Source organism: Scyliorhinus canicula, chromosome 4 (genome assembly GCF_902713615.1).
Source record: "Scyliorhinus canicula chromosome 4, sScyCan1.1, whole genome shotgun sequence".
Lineage (NCBI taxonomy): Eukaryota > Metazoa > Chordata > Chondrichthyes > Carcharhiniformes > Scyliorhinidae > Scyliorhinus > Scyliorhinus canicula.
The window spans coordinates 86,047,415-86,066,606 of NC_052149.1; the positions used below are offsets into that span (position 1 = coordinate 86,047,415).

General features: G+C 51.8%; 1 protein-coding gene across 1 annotated transcript in view; it reads right to left on the reverse strand.

Annotated features, from left to right (window-relative positions):
* LOC119964743 (P-selectin-like) overlaps positions 1 to 19,192 on the reverse strand; it is a 40,982-nt gene that overhangs the window by 3,270 nt on the left and 18,520 nt on the right. Inside the window, exons 7-11 of the mRNA XM_038794676.1 lie at positions 15,957 to 16,142; positions 15,447 to 15,632; positions 15,155 to 15,343; positions 13,861 to 13,977; positions 1,843 to 1,870 (exon numbers count right to left, since the gene is read on the reverse strand). Of these exons, the coding sequence (XP_038650604.1) occupies positions 1,843 to 1,870; positions 13,861 to 13,977; positions 15,155 to 15,343; positions 15,447 to 15,632; positions 15,957 to 16,142 (706 nt within the window). The remainder of the gene's footprint in view (positions 1 to 1,842; positions 1,871 to 13,860; positions 13,978 to 15,154; positions 15,344 to 15,446; positions 15,633 to 15,956; positions 16,143 to 19,192) is intronic.

Consider the following 19,192-nt stretch of genomic DNA (forward strand, 5'->3'; position numbering starts at 1 on the left):
CAATTATTTTTTCCAATTAAGGGGCAATTTATCATGGCCAATCCACCTACTCTGCACATTTTTGGGTTGTGGGGGCGAAACCCACGCAGACACGGGGAGAATGTGCAAACTCTACACGGACAGTGACCCAGAGCCGGGATCGAACCTGGGACCTCAGCGCCGTGAGGCGGTTGTGCTAACCACTAGGCCACCGTGCTGCCCGTCTGAAGGCGTAATTAAATGTGATAAAAACCTTTGCCCGGAGTTATTTTTCATTTAAAATTTCTGTTCCCAGCTCACATTTTCATTGTAGTTTCTTCACTGAAGCTGAAATTAGCCATGTTTTGCAGAATTTCCCCTGACATTGTGCAATGCACCCTCCCCCAAAGTGCTAAGCAAATTTGAATAAAATATTGTGTTTTAATTTTGGAAATGTAATTGGTTATGTCCCATCATGCAAGTCAATGGCAAGATTGAAAATCGGAGGAAAGGAGACAAAAAGTGAAGAAATGCTGGGGTGACACCTAACTCTAGGTCCTATCAATCATAGCGGCATAAATTGAAAACATTGGACAAACACTAGGAACAAAAAGTGAGGTGCGAGCAGAAGACTTTATTTGGTCAATGGCCAAATAATAGATAAGGATGAAAGAAAAGACCAAATAAAAAATGATTGGCAAATCCTGATCAAATTTGGCTAGCTTTCATAAGTGAAAGAAGTGATTGCTGAATGTGATGTCACAACCACAATTCCAATTATTTTAACAGCGACTCCTGAACATAAAGGAGAAACTCCCCATCTACCTGCACATTGGTTGATGTATTAAGTCATTAGTCAGTGCTCTCACCCTCACCTCGAAGCCAGAGGGTGTAAGGTAAGTCCCACCACCGAGACATGAATACAAAACCTATGCTGACACTGCAGAGTAGTACTGAGGGGGTGCTGCACTATTGGGAGGGTCACCTTTTAGATGGGACGTTAAACCAAGAACCCATCTGCCGTCCAAAATGGGGGTAAAGTGTCCCATAGCATTTTGAAGAACAGCTAAGGAGTTCTCCACAATGTCCTGGCCAAAATGTTTCTCAACTGGCTTCGCAAAAATATATCTTATTGGTGATTGTGGGAGCTCGCTGTGAACTAAATATTTCCTACATTACAACAGTAACCTCACTTCAAAAGTATTTAATTTGCATGGAACTGCTTTGGGATATTTTGATGTTGTGAAAACTGCGATGGAAATGCAAGTCCTTTGTCAGAGAGTATGACCTCAGACTCTCCAGTTCTATTCTAATCCTCTAGATGTAAGTATAAGAAATTCATTCACTAGGTTTTGATGCTGAGGGGAAATAAAAGTGACTGTCTTTCCTTCCGGTAGAACACAGGGCGACACAGTGGCAAAAGTGGTTAGCACTGCTGGCCTCCAGTGTGAGAGACCCGGATTCGATTCCGACTTTGGGTGACTGTCTGTATAGAGTTGGCACATTCTCCCCGTGTCTGCGTGGGCATCCTCCGGGTGCTCCGGTTTCCTCCCACAGGTCAAAGATGTGCAGGTTAGGTGGATTGGCCGTGAAACAAAAATTGCCCCTAGTGGGGTTACAGGGATAGAGGTAGGGGATTGGGCCGATGTGGGATACTCTTTCAGAGGGCTGGTACAGACTGGATGGGTTGAATGGCCTCTTTCTGCACTGTAGGGATTCTATGATTTGGGCACATGCTGCCCACAAATTCTTCTTACTATGAATGGTTAGAAAATCATGGGCACTTCACATCTTAATTCCTGGTATGGCATCAGCAGCACAGACTTGTAAATTCACCCATGTACTGAGTGTAAATTCACCCATGTACTGAGTGCAGAACATTACCTTGCAGCAGGAGGTTTTTCTTGTGTAGCTGTGAAAGAAAGTGAATATGATTGTTAAAGCATTTATCATTGCTTTTACATAATTTACATCATTACTTTTTCTCCTGTGTTACACCACAAGCTGCATTCATCGCTGCAAGCAGCCACTTGCTCCCAGAACTCTGCTATTGCTTTTCTTTTTATATAAATGTTTTTTATTGGGTTTTTGAACCAAGTATATTTACCGTTATGTACTCAGAATAAGAGATATATATATATATAGAAGAGAAGAGCACACACAAACATACCACAAAAGAACGAACATAAAATAAAATAAAGTAACTGGTAGGGTATTATGCACCAGCTCAACAGCAGCAACTCTGTACAATTGGCAATATTATTTTTGACACATAAGTAGGCATCTGTTTGTGGTGGGGGGGGGAGGAAACTGGAGAGGTAGATATACGTTTGGGTGCCGGAGACACAGAAGAATAGCCAGGAAGCCAAGAATCAGGAGAAAGTAGCCAAGGCATGAAAGGGAGGGCAGCTAAACCTAAGAGGAAGGAAAGGAGAACCACAGGAGAAGGGGAGGGAGGAAGGGGGCAAGAAGGGGAGGGGGGAAGAGTGAGGAAGAAAAGGAACAATAGAGGGGAACCAGAGAGGAATGATAGCTGGAAGGAGGGCACGGGGAACAATAATAAACTCGCCACCTACAGGGACAGAGAACAAGGAAAATCCGGGCGAAAGACGGGACGTACAGCTGAAGCTGAGGTGGACGCGAGACAACCACGGTGGCGAAATCCATCCGGGAGAAGCAAGTGGCGTCACCAGCACCAGACCCACTCGTGTATTTCCCCCTGTAATTGTTTCTCTGCCATTGCTTTCCTTGAGCAATCCACTTGGAGCAGCAGAGAATGAAGTTCAGTTCCTCAGTTCTGAGGTCATACTTAAAGCAGATTATCCTAGGTCTGTGTTCGTGCAAATCGAATCGACTGGACCAATAAATATTAGGAAGTTCGACATGTCAGAGTCCATACCTTGAAAGGAACCCACTCCATTTGTCTTCTGTTAATTGAAATGGAAGGAAATCGAGCATCTTCCTTTGCACACATGCTCTTACACATCTGGTTTTCTGAAATGTGTGGCACTCTGGCATAAACTCAGGAAAATCTCAATCTAAGGAAATTCCTGTAGTCTTTGTTAGCAGCCTCACCTTGTGACAAGACTCATGCCTTATCACTCCAAAGACACGTGGCACCATTTTGAAGCAAGTAGGGAGTTCTCTGTGTCTTGGCAAATGTTAACCCTCCCATCACCGCCATCAAACAGATTAACTGCTGTTTTGTGGTGCGAAAGTTAGCCTATTGTGTTTGCCTAAATTACAGCAGTGTCTTCGGGTACGATTTATCAGCCATGTCGCACCGAGCGCAAAAATGATAGCGGGAGGAACCGAAATCGGGAAAGATGCTGGGCGCCGATCAGTTTCTGATCTAACCGGCGTGCCCCCGTTGGCGAGAACGGGATCCCGCCACAGAGTGGCAAGAAACCAATAATCACCAATTAAGACTAATCACCATCCCATTATTGTGAAGGACCCCATATCGAATGGACTCCCCAGCAAGCGGCCTCGCAGGAACCGTTCAGTACACCAATTTAAAACGTGAAACTGGGGGAATGGCTGCTGTGGGGATCCAAGGCGATGAGTAGTGATCTTCGAAATCGGACAATCAGCCCATGGGCACTGGGGGCGCTTATTGTCACCTTGCGAGCACGGGGAGTGCTGTTCAGCAACAGGAAGGGATTCCACTCCCTGAACATCCAACTTGTGTGCGACCATCACCTCAAGATAATGCACGTGTGTGCACGCGTCCCAGGAAGTGTGCCTGACAGCTACATCCTGGGGCAGTTGGAGATCCCCAACAACTCCAAGGGACACTCAAGATGACCGGATGGCTCATGTGGGATAAGGGGTACACACTAAGCACCTGGCTAATGATGCCAGTACAGATTTCGGAGACCGATGCAGAGACCTGCTATAACAAGGCCCACGTGGCCACCAGTGCTGTCATTGAGCAGTGCATCGGACTGCACAAAATGTGGCCCCGCAGTACACCGCCCGGAGGGTCGCCCGCTTTGTTGTGGTCTGCTGTCCCCTCCACAACCTGGCACAGCAGCGGGGCGACATGCTGGACATGGAGGAGGAACATGCGGCTACCTCCGAGGAGGAGGAGGATGAGGAGGAACCGCATCAGGAGGGGCTGGCGGATGAGCCCAGGAGGACCTGCGGGACCAGCTGGAGGGAGGAGGTGGCGAGGGTCTTGCATGCCCGGAGGACCAGGGAGGCCCTGATCCTCGCCCAATTCTCATAGGACGTGGCTTCGTCCATCATCTCTCCCCCTCTCCCCTTCCCATCCACTGTCCCCCCACACCCGTTCCCCACCCCAACCCAGTCTGCCTCACACCACACCTTTCCTCCCCCCCCACCGACCATTCCCCCATACAGCCACCCACCCACCCATTACCAGACCCCTTCTTCCCTCCCTTCCCACCCATCCCCCGCAATCGCTCTGTTCCACCCTCCCAGGGTCTGTGTGACATCACTGCAGGGTGATGGGCCTGTGTCGGCACTGTCAGATGGCCAATATACAAGGCAGGAGAGTGATGATAACCCACTCTGCGCTGAGATCTGGTGCTCCTCAATCTATACCATAGTCTGACTCCTGTCTCTGCTGACAGTGCGCTCACACCCATCACTTGCATGAGGTATGTCTTGGGGTGGGGGGAGGCTGGGATCTGGGCCAGAGAGGCCAGGGGAGGGCGAAGGACTGAAGGACTACTGGGGGAGGGTGGTGCAGACCGGCCCGCAGTGCGGAATAACGTGACAGAGGTATCAAGTATAACGTGTTTTAATGATGTGCAATCATGACCCCTATGCCCAAGTGCTCTCTCAGTAATCCTCTATCTGCGTAGCCCTGCGCGCTCTACCTCTGCACCGAGGTGTGTCCCCAGGATGCAGATGCGAGGTGGGGCAGCCTGCTGCTTACTCAGCGCCGGCCCTAGGGTTGCTGGCGCCCTGGGCAAGCTGAACTTCGGCGCCCTTGGGGGAGGGGGGGGGGGGGCCGAGGGGCGGGGGCGGGGCCGAGGGGGGGGGGGGGGGCGGGGCTGAGGGGGGGGGCGCCGAGGGGAGTGGGGCGCCGAGGGGAGGGGGTGCCGGGGGGGGCCCGAGGGGGGGGGCAGGGGGGCCGAAGGGGGGGGGGGGGGGCCGCGGGGGGGGGGCGGAGGGGGGGGTGGGAGGAGGTGGGGGGGGGGGGGGGGGGCGGGGGGGGCGGGAGAGGGGGGGGGGGGGGGGGGGGTGGGGCGGACCGAGGGGGGGGGGGGGGGGGGGTGGGGGAGCGGCCCGAGCGGGGGGGGCGGACCGAGCGGGGGGGGGCACGGACCGAGCCGGGGGGGTGGACCGAGGGGGAGCCGCCCTGGGGGAGGGCGGCCACCGCGCATGCGCTGGTTGGCACCTGCCCAACTGCGCATGCGCGGGACCCGAGTCTCTGGCGCCCCCTAGCACATGGCGCCCCGGGCGACTGCCCGAGTTGCCGGTGCCTTGAGCCGGCCCTGTGCATACTGCGACCCGTGGCCTTTGATGCACGTGGCAGGCGTCCTCTGGAGTGTCTGGGGCCTGAGGCCCCCATCTGACTTGGCAGTGGCATGTGCCTTACTGTGCCACCCTGTTCCGCACGCTGACTCCCAGACACGCCGTTGTTGGGGGGGGGGGGTGGTTTCAGGAGAGCTGCTGACCACCGTTGTCACCTCATAGGGAGGCTCCAGATCATCTCCAGTGCTTCCTCCTCCCAATCGATGCCCATAGGGCACTGGGGGTCACCCCGGAATGGAGGGACGGCTGGGTTGAGCTCCGATGATGCTGCATCACCAGGTTCTGCCAGCCCAATGTCTGCACAATGGTGTCGATGCCCTCAGCGATGCCCCTCTATGAGTGGACCATGCTCTGCATTGCCTCGCCAATGTCCACCTGCATCTGGGACACCATCCTCAGTGACTGGGACATGCTCTGGACCGGAGACTGGACATGCTCTGCAGCGCCCCGGCAAAGTCCTCAAGCCACTGAGGCATGCTCCGCAGCATCTCAGCAATGCCTACTTGCAGCCATTGGGACTCCTCCAATCGACTATGGACTCCTCCAATCACTGACATCTCCCTCTGAATCTCACAGCCACTCCCTATCGACTGCATCAGCTCCAGGATAGCCTGGTCCAGAGGCTCACCATCTGACTAGGACCCAGCTGGCTCCTGGGGTCTAGTGGATCCCTGACTGTTCCCTCCCCTACACAGTCCTGCCTCCGCCTGACATGCATCAGCAACTGTGTGGTCCTCACCAAATTGTGCCCCAGAAGCCTGTCCACTAATTTTTCCACTGAGGTGTGTGACTCTGCGACGGTGGAAGGTGCGGATGATAGCTGTGCCGCTTGATGGTGGCATCCCTGGAGCTCTCCTCAGAGGTGTTCTCATGGGGGCTGGGCGGGTGTGGGCCACCCCGGATGGGCCAGCACCATCAGATGGAGATCCTGCGGGAGAATGGACATCAGGTCAGTGAGAGGGAAAGATCATCATCCTGGCATGAACAACTCATGTGTGACAGGCTATCTGGGTGAGGGCCAATGGATACTCACCTCTGCGACATAGGCCAATCTTGACGTTGGTGACCAATCAGTCCTCAGCCACCCCGCATCCTCCAAAGCCTGTTCCTCATTGGGGGTGAAGATCCTGAGGTCCAGCATCCTGCTGCCTGTCTGCGCCCTCTCTCGCCTGTTGTGGGCCAACTTCTCCTGCGGGGACACAAGAGGGGGCATGGTGAGCCGCACGCTTCATGCATCGCGGGTGGGGTGTCATGGTGGGAACAGGTGGGTGCACCACTCCTGGGCATAGGTGGGTCTGCTGGTGGATGCCAGTGTTGCGGTATTGTGTTAGGGGGTGGCGGTGCCAGGTGCAGGGTCATCAGGGCGGTCCTCTATGGGTAGCAGGCAGGACCAGTGCCAGGAGGCCAATGCCAACTCACCCGTGCGGCTCGGTGGAGGTCATTGAACACCTTGCGGCACTGGGTGGTGGTCCTCCTGGTGACTCTCCTCGAGCTGACGGTCAGTTCCTCCCAGGCAGCACTGGCTGCACTGTGGCTGACCCTCCGATCCCCTCGGGAACAGGGTATCCCGCCTGGATTCCACCGCGTCCATCAGTCTGGGTAGGTCGGCATCCCTGAATTATGGAGCTGGTCTGTGCAGTGGCATGTCTGCGTGCTGTCTGGGGTTTGCTCTGCGGGATCGGTTTAAGAGCTGCTCCCCCTCATTAGCGGGGAGCTGCCGAGCGCAGTCCCGGTGAATCCGCCGACGGGACAGTTATTTGCGGCGTGAAGCCCATGGGAATCATTAACTGGCCTAATATTTTTAAATAAACGTTTATTGAGGTATTTATGGTTTTACAACAGCAACAAAATAAACAATGTCCATGAAAATATAAACATAGTGCAAAAGCCGTCTTCCTCCCTTACAGGTCCCACCTTTATTAACCCCCTACTCTAAGCTAAACTAACCCCCCCCCCCCCGTTCTGCTGACGGTTCTCCCGGAAGAAGTTGACAAACGGCTGCCACCTCCGGGTGAACCCTAACATTGACCCTCTCAGGGCAAACTTGATTTTCTCCAAACAGAGAAAGCTAGCCATGTCAGTTAGCCAGGTCTCCGACTTTGGGGGCTTTGGGTCCTCCAAGCTAATAGTATCTGTCTCCGGGCTACCAGGGAAGCAAAGGCTACAACGTCTGCCTCTTTCTCCTCCTGGATTCCCGGGCCTTCCGACACCCCGACAATCACCACCTCTGGACTCGGCGGCACCCTTGTTTTCAGCACCTTGGACATGACATCTGCAAACCCCTGCCAAAATCCCCTAAGCTTCGGCCATGCCCAGAACATATGGACATTGTTTGCTGGTCCTCCCGCACACCTTGAGCACCTATCGTCTACCCCAAAGAACCTGCTCATCTGGGCTATTGTCATGTGAGCCCAGTGAGCAACCTTAAATTGTATCAGGATGAGCCTGACACATGTTGTGGACGCGTTGACTCTACTGAACACGTCCGCCCAGAGACCATCCTCTATCTCTCCTCCTAATTCCTCTTCCCATTTGCATTTCAGCTCCTCGGTCTGCGTCTCCTCTGATCCCATGAGTTTCTTATAAATGTCAGAAACCCTCCCTTCTTCCATCCACCCTCTGGAAACTACCCTGTCCTGTATCCCCCTTGGCGGCTGGAGCGGGAAGGCTGTGACCTGCCTGCGTAGGAAGTCCCGCACCTGCAGGTACCTAAACTAATTTCCCCTCGCCAATCCAAATTTCTCCTCCAGCTCCCTCAGGCTAGAAAAGCTCCCCTCCATAAACATATCGCCCATCCTCTCAATCCCTGCTCTCTGCCATCTCCGGAACCCTCCATCCAGCCTTCCCAGGGCAAACCGGTGATTATTACAGATTGGAGACCAGACCGATGCTCCCTCCGCTCCCTCCGCTCCCTCCGCTCCCTCCGCTCCCACATGCCTCCTCCATTGCCCCCAGACCTTCAGGGCCGCCACCACCACGGGGCTGGTGGAGTACCAATCAGGCAGGAACAGCAGAGGCACCGTTGCCAGCGTCGCCAAACTGGTGCCCTTGCATGATGCCGCTTTCACACGCTCCCATACCGACCCTCCCCCCACCATCCACTTCCTGATCATGGCTATTCGCCGCCCAATAATAATTGCTCAAATTCGGCAGCGCCAGGCCGCCCTCCCCCCGGCTCAGCTCAAGCATCCCCTTTTGTGCTCGTGGGGGTCTTACCCACCCATACAAAGCCAGTGATCATATTATTGACCCGTTTAAAGAAGTACCCCGGATTAAAGATGGGGAGAACCTGAAACACAAACAGGGATCTCGGGAGGACCGTCATTTTCACTGTCTGCACCCTCCCAGCTAGTAACAACGGAAGCGCGTCCCACCTTCAGAAATCGTCCTTCATTTGGTCTACTAATCGGGCCAAATTTAACTTGTGTAGCCGTTCCCATTCCCGCGCCACCTGATTGCCTAGGTATCAAAAGCTTCCCCCTACCACCCTAAACGGCAGCTCCCCCAATCACCTCTCCTACTCCCTTGCCTGGATCGTAAACATCTCACTTTTCCCCATATTTAGTTTAGAACCCGAAAACTGGCCAAATACCCCAGAATCCTCATACTTTCTTCCATCCCTTCTAATGGGTCCGAAATAGGAGCAGGCCGTCTGCGTACAGTGAGACTCTGTGTCCACCCCCCCCCCCCCCCCCCCCCCCCGGATCAGCGCAATTGCCAGTGCGGAGAGGGGGCATTCCTGTGGGGAGAGGGGGAATCCCTGTCTCGTCCCCTGATGCAGTCTGAAATAGTCCAATGTTGACCTGTTTGTCCGTACGCTCGCAACAGGAGCCTGATACAACAGCCTGACCCAGTCAATGAAGCCCCTCCCAAATCCAAACCGCCCCAGTACCTCCCACAGATATTCCCATTCCACCCGATCAAATGCCTTCTCTGCGCCCATTGTGACCACTACCTCCACGTCCTTACCTTCTGGAGGCATCATAATCACATTTAACAACCTTCTTACATTAGCCGCTAACTGCCTACCCTTAACAAACCTGTCTGGTCCTCCTCAATCACTTCCAGAACACAGTCTTCAATCCTGGAGGACAAGATTTTGGCCAGCAGTTTGGCATCCACATCTGGTCGCGATATCATCCTATCGGACCCGCATAGCTCCGGGTCCTTGTCCCGCTTCAGGATCAATGAGATAATGGCCTGTGACATCGTCAGGGGAAGCACCCCACGTTCCCTTGCCTCATTGAATGTCCTCATCAAAAACGATCCCAATATCCCAGAGAACCTTTTATAAAACTCCACTGGGTACCTGTCCGGCACTGGGGCTTTACCAGACTGCATGGCCTTTAGACCCTCTGCTATCTCTTACATCCCGATCGGGGCCCCCAGCCCTTCTACCAACACCCCCCCTGTCCATGTTCGGAAACTTCAGCCCCCCTAAAACGTGCCTCATCCCCTCCGGCCCAGCTGGGAGTTCCGACTCATACAACCTGCTGTAAAACTCCTTGAACGCCTTATTAACCCCTGCTCAGTCTCCGACCAGGTTCCCGTCCCCATCCTTTACTTTCCCTATCTCCCTGGCTGCCTTCCTCTTTCTAACCTGCTGCGCAAGCAATCTGCTGGCCTTCTCCCAATGTTCATAATTCGCCCCCCTCGCCTTTCTCAGCTGCTCCACTGCCCTCCCTGTGGTTAACAATCTGAACTCTGCCTGCAGCCTCCGTCGCTCCCTTAGAAGCCCTCCTCTGGGGTCTTCACATACCTCCTGTCGACCTGCAATATCTCCTTTATCAGTCGGTCCGTCTCTGTTCTGTCTGCCTTCTCCCTGTGGGCCCGTATTAAGATCAGCTCCCCTCTAACCACCGCCTTCAGCGCCTCCCAGACCACCACCGCCGAAACCTCACCCATGTCGTTGACTTCCAGGTAGTTCTGAATACATTTCCTCAGCCGCCCACACACCTCTTCATCAGCCAAAAGTCCCATGTCCAGCCTCCAGTGTTGGCATTGGCTACTCTCCTTGCTAACCTGTAGGTCAACCTAGTGCGGGGCATGATCCGAGATTGTGATCGCCGAATCCCCATGTCCACTAGTCCCCGTCAGTAAAGCCCTGTTCAAAATAAAAAAGTCAATCCGGGAGTACACTTTATGCACGCGAATAGAAGGAGAATTCCTTCACTCTCGGCTGCCCAAATCTCCATGGGTCCATCCCCCCATTTGCTCCATGAACCCCTTTAGCTCCTTCGCCATTGCTGGCTCCCTGCCCGTCCTTGAGCTCAACCGTTCTACCCCAAGGTCGATAACTGTGTTAAAGTCCCCTCCCATGACCAACTTATGTAAATCCAGAAACGGGATCTTCCCCAACATCCTCTTTATAAACTTCACATCATTCCAATTTGGCACGTACACGTTCACTAGTTCCACCGGCAACCCCTCTAGCTTCCCACTGGCCATAATGTACCAGCCTCCCACATCCACAACTATTCTTCCCGCCTCAAATGACACTCGCTTATTAATCAGGATCACAACCCCTCTAGTCTTAGAGTCCAGCCCCGCGTGAAAAACCTGTCTGACCCATCCCTTCCTTAATCTAATCTGATCAGTTACTCTAAGGTGCGTCTCCTGTAACATTACCACGTCCGCCTTCAGTCCCCTCAGATGCGCGAACACGCGTGCCCTCTTAACTGGCCCATTGTCACATCCCCCCCCCCCCCCCACCACCCTTCGCCGATCAGCCAACACCTTTCTTGGGCCAGTCTCCACCCCGCGCCCCACGCATCCGTCGGCCCGCCCTCAGGCAGCCTCCGCCCCCGACCTCCTTTCTGTCCCACAGCAAACGTCCCTCCCCCATCAGCAGAACATTTCCCTCTCTCCCCCCCCAGTAACAGAAGTATGTAAACCAACCCCTTCAACAAGCATAACATCGGCTCACCTCCCACTGCGCTTCCGTAAGCTAGCCCGCCCAGCTAGCTTGGTGATCCCCGCCCATAGTGCCAGACATTCTCCCACCCATTGTTCTCTCCCCCCCGCTTGGACACACATACGCAAAAGAAAAGCAATCCCCACACAATTGCCCAAAAATAAAACGCAAAAAACAAAGAAAAGATCAAACAGAAGATTCAACATCTAACAAAGACACCTCCATCCCCCATCAGTGCAAATGTAAACTTTAACTCACTCAGCTCTGCAACAGGCCCCAAATCAATACAGAAGGCATTACAGATAACGTCCGAAAAACAAGAAACTTTTTTAACATGAAACTTTGCTGCAGCAAAGTTCAAAGACCTCAATCCGCCACCAGACCTTTCCTTCTAAAGAAGTCCATCGCTTCCTCGGGCGACTCAAAATAAAATTGTTCCTCATACGTGACCCAAAGACGGACCGGATACAGCAGTCCAAACTTAACCTTTTTCTTAAAAAGGGTCAACTTTATCTGATTGAACCCCGCTCTTTTCTCCTGGCTACATCTGTACCCAAGTCCTGTTAGATCTGCAGGATATTATTCTCCCATTTACACCTCCGTGTCTGCCTGGCCTACTGTAAAGTACTCTCCTTGTCCAAGTACCTGTGAAATCTCACCACCATTGTCCTGGGGGGGTTCCCCACTCGCGGCTTCCTCGCGAGCGCTCTGTGAGCCCTGTGCACCTCCAAGGGTCGGGAGAACGTCCCATCCCCCAGTAACTTCTCGAACATGCCCACTATGTATGCCCCTGCGTCTGCTCCTTCGGACCCCTCTGGGAGAATGACGATTCTCAAGTTCTGCCGGCAGGACCTGTTCTCTAGATCCTCCACCTTCTCCAGGAGCCTTTTCTGCTGGTCTCTCTGCAACCCCACTTCCAACTCCACCGCTGTTTGATGTTCCTCCTGCTCAGCCAGCGCCTTCTCCACCTTCTGGATCGCCCGATCTTGAGCATCCAGTCTGAGTTCCAGCCACGCAATCGACTCCTTAATCGGGTCCAAGCACTCCTGTTTCTGCTTGGCGAAGTACTCCTGTATAAACTGCATCAACTGCTCCATCGACCGCTGGGTCGACAAGCCAGGACCCCGGTCGTCCGCCATGCTTTCCCCCACTGCAGCCTCAGCCCAAGCCTTCTCTGTTCACCTATTTCTTCCTTTGCGAGTACTCCTGGTCCGCTTCTCCATGCACTGATGTAGGAATCCACTCCACAATTGCCTCCACCATCAATTTACCGAATCAAGTCCGACAAAAAAAATGAAATAAAATATCGGGGGAAAAGGTCCAAAGGTCCGACCCGAGCGGGAGCCAACAAATGTGCGACCTACTCATTCCTAGCCACCAGCGGAAGTCCATTAACTGGCCTAATTAACGTTAGATACCGCTAACAGCCTCGTCGGGTCAGCTGTCGGGAAACACCTGGGGCTGGATTCTCTGATTTTGAGACTAAGTACTAACACCGGCGTGGGAGCAGTGGTGTTTTACAATAAGAAAAACGGTGCAGAAGTTGCACCCATCCACCATCTGGTTGGGGGGGGGGGGGGGGGGGGGGCAGCAGGCACACAGCGTAGAGGACCCGGCTTTATCTGCGGATACGGCTGGGGAATTGGCGGGTCCGTGACTGCGTATGCGCACGGTGGCAGCCTGCAGCAGCTGCGCTGTTGAACGTGGCGCATGCCGCGGCAGACCCGGCCTGCCACAAGGTGCCCCGCTTTGGCCAGGCTCGCTACCCCTGAACCATCCCCACCAGTGCCCACAGCCCCCGCCACAGCCACCCCTGCCCATGGAATGTCTCCCATCCGACTGTGGCGGCATTGGACTCAGTCCGCAGCCGCCACGCCGGGTTCACGGAAATAAATACCATGAGTGACCCGCGCCATCGGGAACTCGGCCCATCGGGGGCGGAGGGTTCGGAAGGGCCTCAGGTGACGTCCTGAGGCCGTCCATACGGCGTGTGGGGTTTTGGAGGGACTGGAGCATTGCAAAAGAGGCGCCGCCCCCCGATTCCAGCGCAAACGGGGTTTCTCCAGCTGATCGGCGAACGCGATTTCAATGTCGGAGACTGGAAAATCCCGACCCCGGTATTTCCCGCTCGCTATCACACTTATAAACATTTCCGTAGATCGCGGCCAGTATTTAAATAGTAATTTGTTGGTTGTGTGGCACCTCAGAATGTCCTGATAACGCGGTGGGTGCTGTATGAAAACAAGTTTGTTTGCTGGTTCCTTTATTTCCTAATGACTCTTACACCAACCCGAGAAAAATAAACACTTGGACCCACTGCCCCATGTCTGCTTTGAGCCTGACAGCGGCATTTCCAGACATCTTGCAGCAAGCTTACCTGCCCACTCTTACAACAGGGAACAACCTATGGCCTACAGAAACCAGAACAACAGGGAAAAACAATATTTCACAAATAAGTCAAAATTATGGCAAGATCTTACCTTTTCTTCGACGTATAAAAGCCCAAACTATAAATGATAGAAGCAGAAAGGCTAATACTGTTCCAGTAATTACTCCTGTAGATTTATACGGATCCCACATCCTGTCTGAAGTATAAACTACATCAAAACAAAGTTTAAAAATTAGTGAATACGTTAAGAGTGTAGGAAAAGGCGGTGGCATAGCAACACCACTGTAACTCCAATGTTGAGGGACAGCAAGGAACCAACAATTTATTCTGAGAAAATGTTGCTAATACTGATTTGACAATAGATTTTAAGCTGCAATTTCACCTCAGACCCTTCGAGACAAGAGAGGGGAAAGCATTAGGATCAAAATTATGTTTCCTTCACTGGACTTATAAATTGTCTGTAGATTTCTACCACTTGATGGACACATTGATTTCACCATTCCACTCATTTGTCTAATATTTGATGTCATTACCATGGCTCTGGTCCCAAAATGCCAATGTAACTCATTATACGTAGCATTTAAATCATTTGCGAAACAGGCTTTTTAAGACGTGTAGCTCCAGTTTTAGCAGTGATTTAATGTGCTGTGTTATAGGTACGCCAATTTTCTAGATCACTGGCTAAAGTCCAGTTTCTTCCCTTGAACTAATTTTCACTGCATTAGAAACATAAGCTCTGACCAGTGTAAATTGCATTACTTCATTCCATTACTTCAGCCTCATAGTAAGAAGTCTTGCAACACCAGGTTACAGTCTGTGATGAACGGTATTTACCTTTAATACCTTGCCCCTTTAAGGGGCTTGGAACCCTGGGGGACTCCGTCTCTGGCTACGCCCCCAGGAAACAGTATATAGGATAAGGCTCCATGTGGCGAGCACACTTCTCTCGAATGCTCTCCTGTTTTCTGTATATTAAAGCCTTTGATTACCGACCTCACTCTCGCGTCGTAATTGAGAGTGCCGCAAAGTCCAACAGGTTTGCTTTGAATCACGAGCTATCGGAGCACAGCTCCTTCCTCAGGTGTTGTAAGACTTATTACTGTGCTCAACCAAGTCCAATGCCGGTATCTCCTCATAGTTCGTACATGGAATAGATTCTGAATCTTACATTAAAACGGGTTACGGGGATAGGGTGGAGGTGTGGGCTTAAGTGGGGCGTTCTTTCCAAGGGCTGGTGCAGACTCGATGGGCCGAATAGCCTCCTTCTCTACAGTAAATTCTATGCTGTAATTTGTAATTCAAGGGTATTTACAGACAATAATTACAAACTAATGTAAAATCAAAGCTGATCTTCATTCTCATTTGTATTCTAGCATTGTGTGTACCTTCACAGGTGGTGGGGTGCTGCGCTGTCCAATTCCCAGAAGCTCCGCACTCCAACATTCCGGATCCATAAAGCACAAACCCTTCGGTACAGCTAAAGTGGCAGGTCGAATTGTAACTGAACTCTCCAACGGGATGTGTGCAATTCATCAATTCTTGTCCAGCAATCTGCAGACTTCCACACCGTACCACTGCAGAATACATTTCAAGCAGGCATACATTAAACTGAGCTAATCGAGTTGGGCATCTTCCATCTATCTTTATTTTTTCCAGTGTAACGTGAACAGATTGTACCTTCACAGTTGGGTTTGTGCCCTATCCACTGTCCAGAAACTCCACACTGAAATCTGACTGATCCTCGAAGCTTAAACCCTTGATCACAGCTAAAGTCACATGTCGAGTTGTAACTGAAAGGTCGGAAGGGATGGATACAGTTCATGAATCCTTGCCCTGGAGCTTCGAGGCTTCCACATTTTATAGCTGAAACGAAACAATAAGAAGTTGAATCAAAAGTTACTTATATGCTTGTTAAGTTAACATTTGGTGGTAGTCACCACTGATATATATACTGTATATATATATATGTGTGTTTTACGGTAAGGCCCCTGTACTACAGGTACGGGGGCAGAATATGTGTGCTCCCCGTACAGCAGCCATTTCATCAGCTGCTGTAGGAGGCCGCACATCTCTGTGTAATAAAGCCTCGATTACATTCTACTCTCGTCTCGTCGTAATTGATAGTGTACCACATTTTAAAATCTGCTTTGCAATTTTCACTTTTAGTGGGTATTGTTTGTGATGTACCTTCACAGCTGGGTGTCTCTGCTGTCCACATTCCTGTTGCATTGCATCGGAGATCCTGTGAGCCCTGCAGTGTAAATCCTGCTGCACATTGGAATTCACACGTGGAGTCAAAGCTGAAGTTTCCATGAGGATGGGTGCAATTCATAGTCGCTTGGTCAGGAACATTGAGAGTGGCACACTGTTCAGCTGGGCAGGAGGGATTGGAATCATTCATGGATTATTATGTAATTAAAGATTATAATAATTAGTTATCTAATACTAGCTTGTGTTGATACTATTGAGAAGTTGATCTTGATTGCAACAGACTGGAGATCTTTTCTGTTTCTAATCATATAGAAAAGTATTATTTTCTATTTCTTCATATATTAGTATTGCTTCAAAGAGCAGAGCAATCTTTGTCCAACTAAACCGCTTAACAAGCAGTAACTGCAATGTCTGCACAGCTGACAAGAATACCTGCTATACAAAGAACAAAGAAAAGTACAGCACAGGAACAGGCCCTTTGGCCCTCCAAGCCTGCGCCGACCATGCTGCCCGTCTAAACTAAAATCTTCTACACTTCCGGGGTCCGTATCCCTCTAGTCCCATCCTATTCATGTATTTGTCAAGACGTCCCTTTAACGTCACTATCGTCCCAGCTTCCACCACCTCCTCCGGCAGCGAGTTCCAGGCACCCACTACCCTCTGTGTAAAAAGAGGTGGTAACTGAACTCTGAGCGAGACTAAAAAGGGCACACGGCAGCACATTGGTTAGCACTGATGCTTCACAGCGCCAGGGACCCGGGTTTGAATCCTGGATTGGGTCACTGTCTGTGCGGAGTCTGTATGTTCTCCCTGTGTCTGCATGGGTTTCCTCCGGGTGCTCCGGTTTCCTCCTGCAAGTTCCAAAAGACGTGCTGTTAGGTGGATTGGACATTCTGAATTCTCTCTCTGTCTACCCAAACAGGCGCCGGAGTGTGGCGACTAGGGGATGTTCACAGTGACATCATTGCAATGTAAATGTAAGCCTACTTGTGACAATAATAAAATATTAGATTACAAACAATTTACAACTTAAACATTCTGTTCAAACTCAACCTGAGCTTCCAACCCCATGTGCTTTCCATCACTAAGACTGCCTACTTCAACTCCATAACAACATGGTCCACCTCGATCACCTTTTCTTGGCTACTTGGGTGGTCTCCTGGCCAGCCTCCTATTTTGATTTCATTAGCTTACCCAAAACTCTGCTGCCCGGATCCCTTCATTCAACAAATCCTTCCGTTTGTTAATATTCTCATTCTTGTGTTTAATCAGCCCATAATCACAACCCTCCCTGTTTTTAAGATCTGCAGACTTCCACACTGTACCACTGAAGAATACATTTCAAGTAGGCATACATTAAATCAAGCTCGAGTTGTACATTTCCTGCAGCATAATAGTGTCAACATTGAGTACTATAAGCATCATTGGCTGAACGCCAGTTTCCTCTCTCAAATTGATTATGGAATTTTGGCAGATTTTCTCTGCAATCAAGCCATGAGTTCAGACCAGTGTTCGTCACATTGTTTCATTCCATTGATTGAGCCTCAGACTTCATCTATGGATAGACACTGGGTCTGATCATTTCCTGCAGCATAATAGCATTAATATTCAGTACTCTAAGTTCACATGCTTCCTCTTCACTACTCCAAGAAAATACCTGAGTTTAGCTTCAGAAGAGCATCTCTTACTGTACCGTTGCAGAATTTTACTATTGACTGCAAGAGATAGCACAGTGGCCCAATGGTTAGCACTGCTACCTCCCAGTGCCAGGGACCTGGGTTTAATTCTGGCCTCGGGAGACTGTCTGTGTGGAGTTTGTATGTTCTCCCAGTGTCTGTGTGGGTTTCCTCTGGGTTCTACGGTTTCCTTCCACAGTCCAAAGACGTGCAGGTGAGGTGGATTGGCCATGCTAAATTATCCCTTTGTCCAAAAGGTAAGGTGGGGTTATGGGGATCTGCCGTGGGTGTGGGTCTTGGTAGAAATCTCTTCCGGAGGGTTGGTGGATACTCGATGGGTCGAATGGCCTACTTCTGCACTGCTGGGATTCTGTAATTCTATGAATGGCACGATAGAAATGTGGCTTCAATAAAGCGAGAACGGTCCACCCAGGAAGTGAGAGGAAAGTCTGTCCCGAGGTGTTGGAAAGTTGAAGAATGTTTTCCCTCTGAAGCACTGAGGGCTGGATTCACTGTTTTTGAGCCTACGTGCGGGGGATCTGTGGCGTTTTACGTCAAAGAAATCAGTGCTGCCCCCTCACCGATCCTGCGACTGGTGAGGGGTTAGCAGACGCACCGTGTAAAACTCTCCGCTCCCACAATAAAAACGGCTGGAGAATGGCTGGGTGCATGGCAGCCTAAGCGCTCGCCGACGATCTGCAGTGGTCGCGCCGTAAAACATGGCGCCGGCCCTGCGCGGTTCCGACCTGCCAGATAGTATCACCCTTATCGTCCTGGCCATCCCCACCAGTCGCCCCAGCCCTCGCGGAATCCCCCCACCCCACACCCGGCCAGCAGCCCGGCTCCCGCCCGACTGTGGATGAGCTGGACACAGTCCGCAGCCACCATGCTGGGTTTCCGCCCACTGAGACCACACGTCAACCGTGCGGTCGGGAATCCGGCCCATCGGGGGCGGAGCATCGGGGCAGGGCCTTCAGATGATGCGAAGAGGCCGCCCCAAGGGTGTCTGGTGCGCTGCGATGACGCCGTTTCGGAGGGAGTGGATCATGCACAACTGCGTAAAACAGGCGCCGTCCGGTTCTGTTGTAAAAATAGATTCTCCGCCCGATTGCCGATTATGAAATCAGTGCCGGACAACAGAGAATCTCGCCCTAAATGTTGACGCCAATGGAGAATCCGTGGTATTTCATGCCAGAAAAACTGGCACCACACCTACATCTATTCCACTACCACAAATGGGCTAGCACCGGCGCCATGTGGAACACAATCAGTTCTAATGAGAAACAGTGCCGGGTTCGCCGGGCCCTTGATTGACACTCTACGGCCGACAAGCTGCAGCCGCACTTAAATGATTCTTTCCCCACACACACGCCGTCCCAGCCAACAAGATGGCTGGAAGGAGAGCAGTGCCACAGTTCAGGACGCTGAGCTGGAGACCCTCCTGGACGCCGTGGAGGAGAGGCGGATGACCCTGTACCCCGGCAAGGGAAGGAGACTGAGAGGCGTGCTGTCCGTTGTACCTGGCTGAGGTGGTCA